The sequence below is a fragment of the Trichechus manatus genome, unplaced genomic scaffold (genome assembly GCF_000243295.1).
Source record: "Trichechus manatus latirostris isolate Lorelei unplaced genomic scaffold, TriManLat1.0 scaffold00117, whole genome shotgun sequence".
Lineage (NCBI taxonomy): Eukaryota > Metazoa > Chordata > Mammalia > Sirenia > Trichechidae > Trichechus > Trichechus manatus.
In genome coordinates, this window is record NW_004444053.1 from 2,875,561 (window position 1) to 2,891,207 (window position 15,647).

Genomic DNA, 15,647 nt, shown 5'->3' on the forward strand with positions numbered 1-15,647 from the left:
AACCTGTGCTTAGTGGGCCCATATCAATAAACTCAGACTGAGCCATCCTTATGTTCCTCGCGCTATCATGCTATACCCTTAATAGCCATTTCCACACATATTCCCCAACTTTCTGTTTGTACATATTAGAACTCAAGCAGTTCTTCTGGAGTGTAGCATACCTCCTCCTGGGTTACACTTTGTACTTCACCTTTTGCAGCTCACTGGGACTTAAGCCTAGTTAAAAGCCTAAAAACCAAAATGGGTTCAGTGGTGACATGTTTTGAGAACATTAAGCATTGCCTTGTAAGGCAAATTTCCACTTGTGCCTTGAAAGAAAGCCTTATTTCGTATAGTAACGGAGCTGATATTGCTGGAAACTAAACCCAGAGTCTTATCATATGAGTCACTGAATTATAACATCAACCAAATTCCCAACCTTGAGTGGTGTCTGAAGTTAAAGTGACGGCATTAATTGGGAAGAAATAGGATCCTGAAACTCTGGATGAGGACATGTGGGCAGATAATCAGGAAGCTGGGGACACTGAACCCCTAAATTCCATTGAATCACTCCTGCCAACACTCATTCCCATCTGAAGAGATTACTCCATCTTTGTCTGCTAAGTCACCCTCCCAGGTAAAACTATTAGCCCCTCGCAGCCATCTTATGAGATTAACCCAGGTGAGTCTGAGAAGCCTTTGTCTAAATCATTGCCTGGGGCATTGATCACAAATGCCCTGTAATTAGACAATGGAAAATTACAGTAACTTAATTTCCATATGACTACTAATGGCCCAGACCCTTCAGGAATGAAGGTTTGGGTCACACTACCAGGTAAAGAATCACAACTAGCTGAGGTGCTTGCTGAGGGCAAAGGGAATACAGAATGGGTGGTGGAAGAAGGTAGTTCTAAATACCAGTTACAACCATGTGAACAGCTGCAGAAAAAAAGACTGTAATTGTTATGAGTATTTCTTCCTTGTCGTGTGCATCAAATATTTTTGTTTTCTCCACTTATAAAATATAAAATGTAAACAGGGCTAGTGTGTTTTCGGTTTATGCGTGTTGGTTGAATCTTGTTAGGCAAAGTATGACTTTATGATTTTCTTTATTCAGAGATTATGTAAGGTTTAAGGAGATGTATACAGGTGCTAAGTTGACAAGGGGTAGACTGTGATCATTAAGGTTGTGTGTCAACTTGGCTGGGCCATGATTCTCAGTGGTTTGGCAGTTATGATGTAGTTTGTCAGTCGTATAACGACGAAATCACCTCCATGATGAGATCTGCTCTGAGTAGCCAATAAGTTGAAAGGGAGTTTCCTTGGGTGCACAGCCTGCATTCAATATAGGTGGACTTTCTGGCAAGGCTCTCAGGCATTTGCTTGCTCTGGATCCTTTCTCTACGTATATAGACACCTCACTAGTTTTACTTCTCTAGAGAATCCAGCCTAAGACAGACAGCATCCTTTTAACTTATGAGATCTCTCCTAGCCTTGGTTGGCTAGGATCAAAGAGAGAAAACGTTGCGTGGGCAGCTAGTGTCGATGATTGAAAAGTGGGTAAATGGGGATTTGATTAACTTTACATTTTGGAGATTGGATTTATATTGCTTTTTATCTGTGAATATTCTTATTTTGGGATGAGATTTTACAAGAAAACAGTTTTTCTCAGCTTAAATAAAATTCTATATGACATAAACACAGTAACACCTCATAAAGATATCTGGAGAGTGATATGTACTGGTTCATATATACAGTGCATTCTCCCATTAACAGACTGTCACAAATCAATAATTTGAAATATTTGTTCTAAGTTGTTTTAAGCTAAATAAATAATCATAAGTATTACTAAAAATTACTCACAAAACTAATAATTACACTGAAATAAGGTAACTTTTTACTTCCCAAGAGCGTACATATTCTTTATTCTAGTAGGCTTTTTTAGCATTATTATAAAATTTAAATAGTAAATATACTGAATATCTTAGAGGCAAGACACCAAAACCAACCACTCTGGCTGTCTCAATATTAAGGAAAGATATTGCTACCATCATCCAAATTACTGATTTCTTAGAGGAAATCACACATTCACCCAGCTACATCTTATCTTTACCTTCAGAATTCCAAGATTAAAAAAAAAAAAATTCCTAAGAGTAAACGTGTATTACATATGCAGAAACTGTGTGCATGGTATTTTTAAAGCATAATATAGGAGATATTAAAAGTCAGCAATGGGTTAAAAAAAAAAAGTTGTGTTCCAAAGGAGACCAATTATATTCAGTGTACAGATATGACCCATATCAAGTATATGCATAAAACACTATTGGCCCCAACTACTGTTACCAAATTCAATACTGTAGCATACCATATGAGATGATAACTGAGGATCAAAGCTCCTATAGCTCATTATGAGTTTCTTTGTCTTATACACAAAGTATAATATAATATGAATTAAGGAGCCCACATGCCATAGTGGAGCCCTGGTGGCTCCGTGGTTAAGAGCTCGGCTGCTAACCAAAAGGTCAGTAGTTCAAACCCACCAGCTGCTCCCTGGAAACCCTATGGAGCAGTTCTACTCTGTCATTTAGGGTCGTTATGAGTCAGAATCGTATAGTAACGGAGGTATAGGAGGTATAGCAACAGGTTTCTTTTTTTTTTTTTGGTGGCACAGTGGATAAGCATTCAGCTGGTAAGTGAAAGACTGGCGGTTCGAACCTACCAACTGCTCCACAGAAGAAAGATGTGGCAGTCTGCTTCAGTAAAGAGTACAGCCTTGAAAACCCACTGGGACAGTTCTACTCTGTCCTATAGGGTTACTATGAGTTGGAATTAACTTGATGGCAACGAGTTTATAATATGAATTAATGAAGCTAGTTACCATTACTGTATTTTTAAAAAGTATAGTTGAACCAGAAAAGAAGGAAAATATAATAGATTATATTTTGTTTGAATAAATGATGTTAAGATAAGAGTACATTTTTAAATCTCTTCTATTTCGGAAAAGAGCAGGAATAAATCTAAATTGAAGAAGTTGGTAAGATTAAAGTTTGATAAGCTACAACAAAAGGAAAAACACTCTGGTCTCTATAGAAGGGTATGCCAAATACAAAGTAAAATAATTCGTAAATGGCCTTTACTATGTAGAGCTAAATAAGGTAAAGGCTCACACCAGTTCTTGTTAATGAGAACAAGCACATTTTTCCTTTTTAAAGGTAGGTTGGAATGAAATGGAAATAGACAGGTGAGGAGAGGGGGATCTAGTTACATTGTCACAGTGAACTTCATTACATACACGAAAAGAAAACCCACAACTCTAGAAAACAACATGGGTGACAGGCAGGGATTTGGCACAAATGCGTCTAAGATAATTTGATAAAGAGGAATGGAAGGAAACTAACATTTATTAAATACCTACTGTGCTATTTTAAGGAACAAGATTTGGCTTACTTGAATATAGTCATTTGTTTTCAATAACACATCTCATTGCCCTTTGAACAAGAGTCCTTTTAAATCATATTATTTCTTCAGTCTCAGTCACACTTTCAATTGATTCTATTAGTATTTGTGAAATTTAAGTAGGCATTAAGTACTGCTGTGGAGGTATACTATAACCTTAAGAACTATTGCTTTTAACTTTCTAAAGCATTTTGAACAATCTTCCACCCTGAGAATATTATAAAACTTCATAGAAAATGTCAAAATGTGTCTATATCCAGCAAGTTTTTTCTTCATTTATGTGTATATTTGTTTCATAAATGAAAATATCATATTTTTCAAAACAGACACATTGGGTCTCAGGGTAAGACTACCTCAGTCACTGGATATGCTCAGCTGACAAATTATGGATACTTTAAGGAATGTTTTCTATAGGGTCACAATGAGTCAGAATCAACTCGACAGCAACGAGTTTGGTTTTTTTGGTTTCATGATTCTAGATTACACTGAGACGCCCAAGATACATAAATTGTTTTCAGGACCCATGTTTTACATTTACTTCCATACTTACATTATACTCAGTCACTACTCCTTTATAAACTTCATAAAATTCTTCAACATTAACCCGATCCATGTTGAACTACATTAAAAAATAAGTAAGTAAATAAGCCAACCAACGAAAGAAAAATAAATGAACCATACTTAGCAGTCACATTTATAATTTCTTGGATATATTTTGTTTACATTAAAATATAAACACTTCATAAATTAAATACTCTTTGAAGCAAAAGTGTTATTAAAGATCACCTTATCAGTAATGAAAACGGCCAACAGTTACTGAGTACTTAATGTGTCAAGTATTGTTCTGAGTTCTATACATGCATCATCTCATTTAATCCTTACAACAAGCCTATGACAAAGGTAGTGTTAACAGTCTCAATTCACAGATGTGGTTAATAAGGCTCAGAGGGGTTACATAACCTTCCCAAATATGCATTCCATCTCAGACAATCTGACCCCATTGATCATGCTCTTACCCACCACATTATACGTCTCTCCCCGAATAAAACCTCATTCTAGATACAAAATGAAAGAATTATATACAATGTAATGTTGTTTGTTGATAGATTCTTGGCACAAGAAAAAATATCATTAGAGAAAAGTACTTTAGACTTTGTAGAAAGAGCTGAAAATAATACTTTTTTCCTTCCAAGCATTCAGGAAAATTCCCAGTTAGTCTGGTTCATAATAAAGTACTTATATAAGCCATCTGGAATTCTTTTATTACTCTTCAAAAAATTTTTGAGTAAGGGTATGCTTATAAGATAAGCCTGCAAAAACTCATGCTTATAAAGGCTGGATTCAAATTTAGTTTAAAAAAAAAAATTCATTAAGTTCTAGGGTCTCAAGAACTAATACCTTAATCTAAAAAAAAAAAAAAGCCTCAGAATTTCCAATTTTATGTTTCCCTCTGCTTCTTTATTGTTGCCAAGACTGAAGATCACTGAGAAATTTCTGCCTACATAAACAATATTCAGGCTGGGAGGATTTATCTTCATAGGCAACATAACTATTACAGAGAGGGAATTGTTTATTTTCAGTGTTTTATGATACAGTCACATAATTTTTTGTACTATTAATACAATAGAATAATAATAGATATCGTTTATTATTTTGTAATTTGTGCTGGAAACTCTACAAGGCATTGTGCATGGTTACTTCATTTAATCCAAAGAATAACCAGTTGAGGCATATAATAATGTTCTCATTGCACAGAGGAGAAAACTGAAGCTAAGAATTCTTGAAATTTGGCCAAGGTCACATACCCAGAAATCAGCTGACGCAGGATTTAGCATTTTCTGACTCCAAAAATCAATGAGTGGGGATGCAGGGGTTTAAAGCACTTGGCTGCTAATCGAAAGGTTGGTGGTTCAAACCCACCAGTTGCTCCATGGGAGAAAGATGTGGTAGTCTGCTTCTGTAAAGGTTTACAGCCTCGGAAACTCTAAGGGCAGCTCTACTCTGTCCTGCAGGGTCTCTATGACAGCAGTAGGTGGGGTGGTATGCTTGCCACTATACTACCAGGACCTCCCCCATAAGTTCAATTAATCATTGTTTTATTATTCTTTTTCTCATTAAACACCTACTATGGCCAATCACTGTGCTAAGTTGTAGGCCTTAAGTGAGGTTAATGGTGAAAGCTAAAATATCCCCAGTAATTATTTTTTAAGTGGGCTTAGGTCATTTCTAGAAAGTTTTGGCTAATAATTTCTTTCTATTCCTAGGTAAGACTCTTCAAATATCAATTTTCTTGTCAGTCTTCAAGTTCTGCCTGATGACTCTGCAAACCAGTTGATAATATCTAGCCCTTTCTTTTTTGGTTTATGGACATTCCCACCTATCAGGGACACAAAACAGACAGAACACCCCAATTAGTGTCCTATCTACCCTGACCCCTAATTTTGGGTGATACTAAAACTTCATAGAACTCAAAAGCAATTCCTCTTCAGAAAAAGTGAATATAAATAATATTGGTTAAATAAATTATCAGCTCAAAAATGAGTATTTTGATATTTCACTAAATAGTATAAACTTCCTAGCCTTCAAACACTGTACAAACCAAGTTGTTTATCTGATTCGTACAATAATATGGTATCTGATTTCTTGTCAAATGGCATCAGTGAGTACAGCACAAGTGGATGTGATTTCTTTAACGAAGGGTTTCCTAGAAATCTGTCAGTAGAGCAATTTAAACAAGTGTGGGCTCTGGAGAGCCAGTGGAGCAACTGCCAACACGGGCTGCTCTATGCTCACTCCAAAGAAGGTTCTAAGGGAAAGTAGAGAAACCAACAAAAGGCATTGATGAGAGAAAAGTTCACAACTGATTCTCTTCTTTCATTCTTTGCTTAGTCAAGAATTCAAAGAGAGATAACTCACTATAACTGCTCAGCTTTCTTTTATTTTACTTTTATAAGGAACAAATACATTTTTTGGTCTTATTAAAACTCAGGATTTGTATAAATTTATCTTAAGTTTGACTATTAGCTCTCTCAATGGAAGATTATATGGGTAAAATCATTTAAAAATATTTTTTGATTATAAGGAGGTCATTGAGTTCAATAAATATTTTTCATGGGATGGATTCATGAATGCACAGAGAAAATTCAATACAAAATATTTTAAAATTTTATTTTTAAAAATTGCTTAACAGTTATGATTCATTGCAAGCTACCTACCATCTGCATAGCTGAGATATCAAAACCTGCCTCTCGGATAGCCATCAGGATCTTTCCCAGCAGTCCTGTAAATGCAGAACAAAGGAGTACAAAAATACAAAATTTCTAAGGCATTTCACTTTCTTAGAAATGTAAATTTTTCTATATCAAAGCACTTTGCTTATACTCTATATGAAGAAATCACACTTTTTTCTTTTTTTGCAGGAGAAACTAAATTCCTAACACTGAGCATTACATTTACCCATCATTTAAGTCACTTAATAGTAAGTGCTTCAAGAATATGAACATTGGCCCCAAGAACACTGCAAAAAACTTTTAACGTACACTTTCCGCCATTAAGGACTCTGAAGTCTAGCGAGCTAGAGAACGTGAAAATCAAATAATTAAAAATGGCTTAAGAACATGAGAAACTTAACTAATGTCACTGAATTGTATATGTGAAGAATGTTGAAAAGGCACACAATTTGTTACATATATACTTACCATAAAAAACTTAACACAACAGCATTACAAAAAAATAAATGCCAAAGTGCTAGCTAGATACAGGGGAAGCTTAAAGGAGGAGGTCAAAGAAGAAGAAAAATCAAATTAATATTGAAGAGGTGAACAGAAGCTTCAAAGGGCAAATAAGAACATGAACTAGGCCTTAGGGCCTGTAAATAGCTGGGCTAGCATAGGGGCAGGAGTACAAAAGGTGAGAAGGTAAAAATTGGGAACTTCTGAGCATATTCACATTGACAGTAAAAAGAAAGGGAAAAAAAAGCTGAAAAGGAAAAAAAGATTAAATCCAAATTGATAAAGGAATTGGTTTTCATCCTACACCTGAATTATTTTCATAATAGGGTCTATAGACTATGAGGGTCTAGGACTGATTTTGAGATCATCAGTTTTGTATAAAAATCTTCTAATTTTCTTTTTTTAAAAAGTCATTTAAAATGTTCTCTCACAACTACACACACACACACACACACTAGATCATTTAGATGTTTACTTAACTAAAAACCCGTTGCCGTCGAGTTCATTCCAACTCATAGTGACCCTATCGGGCAGAGCAGAACTGCCCCATAGGGTTTCCAAGGAGCGGCTGGTGGATTTGAACTGCTGAGCTTTTGGTTAGCAGCCAAATGCTAAACCACTGTGCCACCAGGGCTGCAGATGTTTACCTAGTGATTCTAAATCACCAAGCAGTATCAGTGTCCGAATAAGCCTTTTTATTTACTATATTACTGTGGTCAGGTAGTGCTATTTTAATTATAGCAGGCTAAGAAATGAGAAAAAGACAGAGGTGGATCTATTTCTCAAATGATATTATAGCATGCTGCAGATACAAAGTTTTCTCAAAAGTTCAGAGAGAAAAGAGGTGGGCTGTTGAGTCATCTCATCAGAACAGACCCACGCCTAGCAGAGTGGTCTGTACCATATTTATATTGAGCTTGGTGACTCAGTTTTGGCAAACAACATCTTTTGTTACATTAATGTTGTTAGCTTAAACATTGGGTTTATAGTTTAGTTTGTAATTAATTTGTAAATTGACAGAAATCATTGTTTTAACAGACTCTCCATGTGATCCTGTCACATGCTGAAGTAAAATAACCACTAAAAAATAATAAATTAAAATAGAATTCTAAGGAAAAGAGAAGCATAAGAGCAAAACAACCAAAGGGAAAAATAGAAGACAAGCAGTAAAATGGTAGACCTAAAACCAATCATATCAACAATTGCATTATATTTTAACAGACTGAAAGTTCCCACAAAATAGGAAGAAATTTCAGATGGATAAAAAAAACAAGACACGACTATATAAGAAACCAACTTTAAATATAAAGACACTGGTAAATGGATTGAAATTGGTAAACTGAAAGTTAATGGATGAAAAAAAATATATACCATGCAAACAATAAGCATAAGAAGGCTGGAGTGGTTATTTTAATTTCAGATAAAGCAGAATTCAAGACAAAGAGTTTACCAGAGATAAAAATCCCAAGAGGCATTGGGAGACAGTATTTTAGACAGAAAGCTAGAGGAAAATGAATATTCCTGGAGAAAGGAGCACAGAGCAAAAGTACAGAGATGTGAAAACAGCATGGTCCTTTGAGGAAAAGGCAAGTATTTTCATTTCACTGAATAATGGAGCCGAAGGGAAATGAGACAGGAGAGGAGATGGGACAGGTAGCAGAAGTCATATGATGAGGGATTTATATACGGAGGTTTGATTTTATCCTGTTAACCAGAACTCCTCAAGGTTTTTGGTCTCATACACCCTTACACTTTTAGAAATTACTACAGACTCTAAGGAGCTTTTATATACAAGTTATATCTATAAATATTTACAAATTAAAACTGAGAAAATATAAAAATATTTATTAATTCATTTAATACATAACAATACTAAATTCTTTAAATGTTAATATATTTTTATGAAAAAATGACTATTTTCCAAAAAGCATCAATGAAAAGAGTAGCATAGTTTTAAATTTTTAAAAATCTGTTTAACATCTGACAATGGAAGGTAGTTGTATTCGCATATCTGCTTCTGTTTTCAATCTGTTGCAATGTGTTGTTTTAGTTTAAATATATTTAGTTGGTATTATGAATTGAATTGCTGAGGGTAACGGAAATATGGAATGGGTGGTGGAAGAAGGTAGTTCTAAATAACAGTTACAAGCATGTGACCAGATGTAGAAATGAGGACTGTAATAGTCATGAGTACTTCTTTGTGTTATTATACATGTGCATGTGCATATATATGTATATACATAACAATTACTTTTGTTTTCTTCTCTCGCTTATAAAAGATAAGATGTAAACAGGGCTAGTGAGTTTTAGGTTGCACTCATGTTCACTGTATCATGTTAGGCGTTAAGTATGACTTTATAATTGTCATTATTTAGAGATTATATATGGTTTAAGGAGATATGTACAGATGCTAAGTTGACAAGGAGTGACTGTGATGGTTAATGTTGTATGTCAGTTTGGCTAGGCCATGATTTCCAGTATTGTGTAATTATCCTCCATTTTGTGATCTGATGTAACTGTCCTCCATTTTATGGTACTGTGTACTTATCCTCCATTTTATGTGTTATAAATCCTAAACCTCTATATGTTAATGAGGCAGGGTTAGTGTGGGGTGCATCTTGAGTCATACCCTTACTAAAGGGTGTGACTTAAGTCACCACCTTACTCAAGTCACATCCTTACTCAAGTCACAGCCTTACTCAAGTATCTGATATAAGGAGAGTTTCCTTGAGGGTCTGACCTGCATCCAATATACATGGATGTTCTGGCAAAACTCGCCCTGGATCCTGCATCTGGCTTGTCATCATCTGACATCCGGTTCTTGGTACTTCAGCCAGCAGCCTGCCATCTGACCTGCTGATTTTGGGATGGGCCAGCTTCTGCAGCCGTGTGAGCCAGGAGTCTACCATCTCACCTGCCGATTCTGGGATCTGCCAGGTTCTGCAACCTCATGGGCCAGAAGCCTATCATCTGACCTGCTGATTTTGGATTCATCAGCCCCCACATGAGTCAGGAGAAGCCTCCAGCCTGATGCCTGGTCCATAGATTTGGGACTTGCCAACCTCCACAACCACGTGAGCCATTTCCTTGAGGTAAATCTCTCTATATATATTTATATATATGTGTGTGTGTATATATATATATATATATATATATGCTTCACTGGTTTTACTTCTCTAGAGATTCCAGCCTAAGACAGTATTGCTTTATGTTTCTAATAAAGTTTAAGAAACAGGACTCTATGAAACAATAAATAAATAAGGAAAAAAAAACACGAAAAGCAAGCTGGCTGAGACGTGGGATGAGATGAAAAGTAAAGTGAAAGAGATAAGGAGAAGTTAGAGTGAAATAGTGAGTAGAAGGAAAGGCTTCATCTATATTTAAGATGCTGGAACACTATAATTTAAGATTTAGCATGCCCACAAACATCCTTATAACACAAGTCAGCATTTCATAGATATAGAACACAGACATATAGTGTTACATATATCACCCATGATTGAAGATTAAATCAGTGGCTAGGATTCCAGGTATATTAAACCCCAAGGTAAAGTATACTGCCCATGACTGGATAAAATGTAAGTGTCCTTGTGTGTTTCATATCTGCTGCTTAGAACAAAGCTTTTTAAAGTTCATTTTTGCTTTGTGCTAAAATCTAATTAAACCTTAGAGCAAAAAAGCTGTACTTTTTTTCCCTAATACTTCAGAAGTAGTAAAACTTAACAGTTAAGGTAGTAGACTTTCAGGGTTCAAGTCCCAGACCCACCATTTATGTAAAGATGTGACCTTCAGGAAATTACTTAACCTCTCTGTGGTCTCAGTTTCTTTCCTCATCTGTGAAAAGGGGCTAATATTGACCCTACAGGGTTGTTATGAGAATTACATGAGTCTCTATATGTAAAATTCAAAAGCAAGTGGCACACAGCACTATTTAAGTATATGTTAGTAGTGGCAGAGTAATATTAGCGCCAATAATAGTCATAAGTGAGTTAGGAGGAATTCCGCTGATTTTGTAGCTTTGCTTATAAAACTATCATGAATTTGATTTTTAGCAGCATTGTTAAAATGTAAACATTTTACATTGTCCTATTTCACAAGAAAACATTGTGCAGCCCAGGCATTTCAAGGAGACTAATGAGAATGCCTGGGTCACACTTAGTAAGGTGGCTGTGATGACCGATGAGAAACAAGCAGGGTCACAGCAGTCTCCAGCTGCAGGGCCAGCAGAACCTGGCAGACCCACTGGTTCTCACAAGGAAAGGCACTGTTCTCTGAGGCCACATGCCCAGTGACACAGGCTAGAGGAAGTCAGGGTAAGAAAAGAGAAACAAAGGGATATTTTGCTGGTGGGAACGTAAAACAGTAAAGTCACCCTATAAAACACTCCGAAATGGAACCATTTCTTTAAAAAAAAAAAAAAAAAAAAAAAAAAAAACTAAGTAACTAAACATACAATTACCATTGTTATTAGGTGCCATCAAGTCAGCTCTGACACACAGTAACCCTATGTACAACAGAACAAAACGCTGCCCGAACCTCACCATCCTCACAATCATTACTATGCTTGAGCCCATCACTGCAGCCACTCATATTCTGAGTGCCTTCCAACCTGAGGGACTCACCTTCTGGCACTATATCAGACAATGTTCCGCTGCTACTCATAAGGTTTTCATTGGCTAATTTTTTTCAGAAATAGACCACCAGGTCCTTCTTCCTCGTCTGTCTTAGTCTGGAAGCACCGCTGAAACGTGTCCACCATTGAGTATCTTTGCTGGTATTTGAAATACTGGTGGCATAGCTTCCAGCATCACAGCAACACAAAAGCCACCAGAGTACGACAAACTCACAATCAAGTGGTCCCACCATATGACCCAGTTAATAGCCCTAAACTGGAAACCACCCAAATGCCCTTCAATGGATGGATGGTTAAACATAGTGTGGTACATCCATATCATGGAATGCTGCTCAGCAATAAAAAGAAACAAACTCTTGATACCTGCAACAAACTGAAAGAATCTCCAAAGGGAAAAAAACCTATTCCATAAAGTGACATATTGTATGATTCAATTTAAATAACATTCTTAAAATGATAATACTGTAGAAATGGAGAAGAGATTAGTGGTTGTAGGGATTAGGGAGGGGCTGGAGGGAAGTGGGTGTGATTGCAAAACAACAACATGAGGTATCCTTGTGGTGATGGAAATGTTCTGCATCTTGACAGTGTCAATGTCAATAACCTGCTTATGATATTATAGGATAGTTTTGCAGGGTGTACCATTGGGGGAAAATGGATAAAGGGTGCATGAGATCTCTCTGTATTCTTTCTCCCCACTGACAACTATTTCAAAATAAAAAGTTTAATTTCTGAAGTAGGATTACGATGTTTATCTTCTTATTTTCTAATTTTTATAAATGAGCATTATTACATTTATTAATTCAAAAAATAAAGGGAAATTATATTTGGTAATACATTGTGTATTTACAATCTTATAAAGATAGATCTTCACAATATAGTTATATTCTGTGTGGAGAGAACATTGTGGATATCTATTCATTATAAATGGTATTAGCACTGATATTATATTTGTAAGAAACCAATCTGTTACCTAACTTTATGCTCTGAGGATCATCTGGCCATGCAATCAATTTTCCATAATGCATGGAGTGTCACTTACAGAAGACAGGAATCTAAAAGAAGCTGATTGATACATTCATTAATTCATCTAAAATTTATTATGGGCCTTTTTGTGTCAGGCATTATGCTATACCCTAGGATGCCATATTGAGTGAAAATGGACACAATCCCTAGCCCCATGGAGTTTATGATACAGTAGGAGAGAAAAAACAATTAACTAATGTCACGTAAGCAAAATTCCAACTGATAGTTGCTATGAAGGAGAGCTTCATAATGCAATAAGAGCCAACAGTATAAGGATTTGATCTAGACTGGAAGGGAGGAAGAGATACCGGAGCTGATACATAAAACAAGAATGAAAGTTACATGAGCAGAGAGGACGGAAAAGTGTTTCAGGCCAAGTGCAAAGGCCCTGGGGCAGAGGCACCATGATGAATGAAAGACAGTAAAAACTGCAAACAATGTGTGAGTTTAAAATGAGAAGGGGAGAAAAAGGACTCAAAGGAAGAAATACAGGGGCTTTTCTACTGAAATAAACATATCAGAATAATGAAAGAAATAATAGTAGTTATGATTCATTGAGCACTTTGGGCACCCCTCCCTGGAAAAAAAAAAAAACACCACTGCCGTGGAGTCAATTCCAACTCACAGCGATCCTATAGGACAGAGTAGAACTGCCCCATTGGGTTTCCAAGGCTGTAATCTTTATGGTAGCAGACTGCCACATCTTTCTTCCGTGGAGCGGCTGGTGGGTTCAAACTGTCGACCTTTCAGTTAGCAGTGGAGCACTTTAACCACTGTGCCACCCAGGCTCCTCCACAGGTGCTATAAGAAAGGCTTCATTTTAAACCATCCCACCACAGCGAGACTTTGTCTCACACACTTTGGACATGTTATCAAGAGGGACCCATCCTTGGAGAAGGACATCACGCTTGGTAAAGTAGAGGATCAGCAAAAAAAGAGAAAGACCTTCACTGAGATGGATTGATACAGTGGCTGCAACAATAGACTCAAGTATAATAACGATTGTAAGGATGGTGTAGGACAGGGCAACGGTTCGTTCTGTTGTACATGGGGTTGCTATGAGTCAGAACTGACTTGATGACACCTAACAACAACACTACCACCCTGTAACAGGACATATGATGCAGTGAATTAGAGATAAAGAGCTAGAAAAAATGGTGGTGGGCAAAGAAGACTAGACCATGTCTAACTAATGAAGAATTACTAACTGGTTATTATCTAGCTAAATCTCAATATTTCAGACTAGGCTTATATATACTGAGTTCTTACTATGTGCCAGGCACTGTTCTAAGTACTTTACTTGCATTAATTCATTTTATCCTACCTTAGAGGTAGGCAACATCATCCTCTTTATAAAGTGAAAAAGTGAGGCACAGAGAGGTTGAGTAACGTTTCCAAGTTCACTCAGCTGGAACTTATTTAGCAGAGTCAGGACAAAATCTAAGGAGATCTGGTTGCAGAGCTTACATTAAACCACTGCAGTATCATCTTTCCAATTAGTTAAGCACATTAAATTGGTAGCAAATGAAGTAATTAAACACTGAAATATCAGAGGTATAACACATTTTCATTCAGGTAAAGTGCAAATGGTTAGGGGTATGACCCAAGTGGAGCCCTGGTGGCAAAGTGGTTAAGCATTTGACTGCTAACCAACAAGCTGGCAGTCTGAATCCACCAGCTGCTTGGAAACCCTATGGGGCAGTTCTACTCTGTCCTACACGGTCGCTATGAGTCGGAATTGAGACAACAGCAACGAGTTTGGGTTTGTTTTTTTTTTTTTAATGCTCCAAGTCATCATAGTTCAGGGAACCACACTGATATAGATTTTGTTATTTTCAACCCACAGCTTGCAAAGTAACTCTGGGCATGGACCTCAAGCAGGCAGACAGGAAAAGAGACAGCATAGAGGACTAGGCAGGAGGTTTTATCCATTTTTTTACTTTTGTGCTTTAAGTGAAAGTTCACAATTCAAGTTAGTCTCCAGTACAAAAATTTATACATACATTGTTTTGTGACCCTAGTTGCTCTCCCTATACTGTGACAGCACACTCCTCTTTTCCACCCAGTTTTCCTGTGTCCATTCAACAAGCTCCTGACTCTCTCTGCCTTCTCATCTTGCCTCTGGACAGGAGCTGCCCATTTAGTCTCATGTATGTACTTGAGCTAAGAAGCACACTTTTTTTTTTATTGTTGTAGTTTAAATGAAGTTTACATTTCGAGTTAGTCTCCCATACACAAATTTATACATACATTGTTATGTGACCCTAATTGCTCTCCCCATACGGTGACAGCATACTCCTCCTTTCCACGCCTGATTCCTCATGCCCATTCAACCAGCTCCTAACCCTCTCTGCCTTCCCAACTCACCTCCGGACAGAAGCTGCCCGTTTAGTCTCTTGTATCTACTTGAGCTAAGAGGCACACTCCTCACGAGTATCACTTTTTATGTCCCACAGTCCAGTCCAATCCCTGTCTGAAGAGTTGGCCTCAGAAATTGTTTTAGTTCTGGGCTGACAGAGAATCCAGGGGACATGCTTTCCGGGGTTCCTGCAGTCTCAGACCACTAACACTGGTCTTCTTACTAGAAGTTGAATTCTGCACTCCAAACTTCCCCCGCTCCATCAGGGACTCTCTGTTGTGTTCCCTGTCAGGGCAGTCATTAGTGGTAGCCAGGCACCATCCACGTCTTCTGGTCTCAGGATGAAGTCTCGGGTTTATGTGGCCCTTCCTGTCTCTTGGGCTAATACTTTCCTTGTGTCTTTGGTGTTCTTCATTCTCCTTTACTCCAGGTGGTTGGGACCAATTGATGCATCTTAGATGGC

The 15,647-nt window shown here is 37.1% G+C and overlaps 1 protein-coding gene across 3 annotated transcripts in view; it reads right to left on the reverse strand.

Moving 5' to 3' along the window:
• NME7 (NME/NM23 family member 7) overlaps positions 1–15,647 on the reverse strand; it is a 355,379-nt gene that overhangs the window by 166,830 nt on the left and 172,902 nt on the right. For all 3 annotated transcript variants that reach the window (XM_023738433.1, XM_004384089.3, XM_023738434.1), the window contains exons 8-9: positions 6,651–6,715; positions 3,986–4,054 (exon numbers count right to left, since the gene is read on the reverse strand). In XM_023738433.1, the coding sequence (XP_023594201.1) occupies positions 3,986–4,054; positions 6,651–6,715 (134 nt within the window). The remainder of the gene's footprint in view (positions 1–3,985; positions 4,055–6,650; positions 6,716–15,647) is intronic.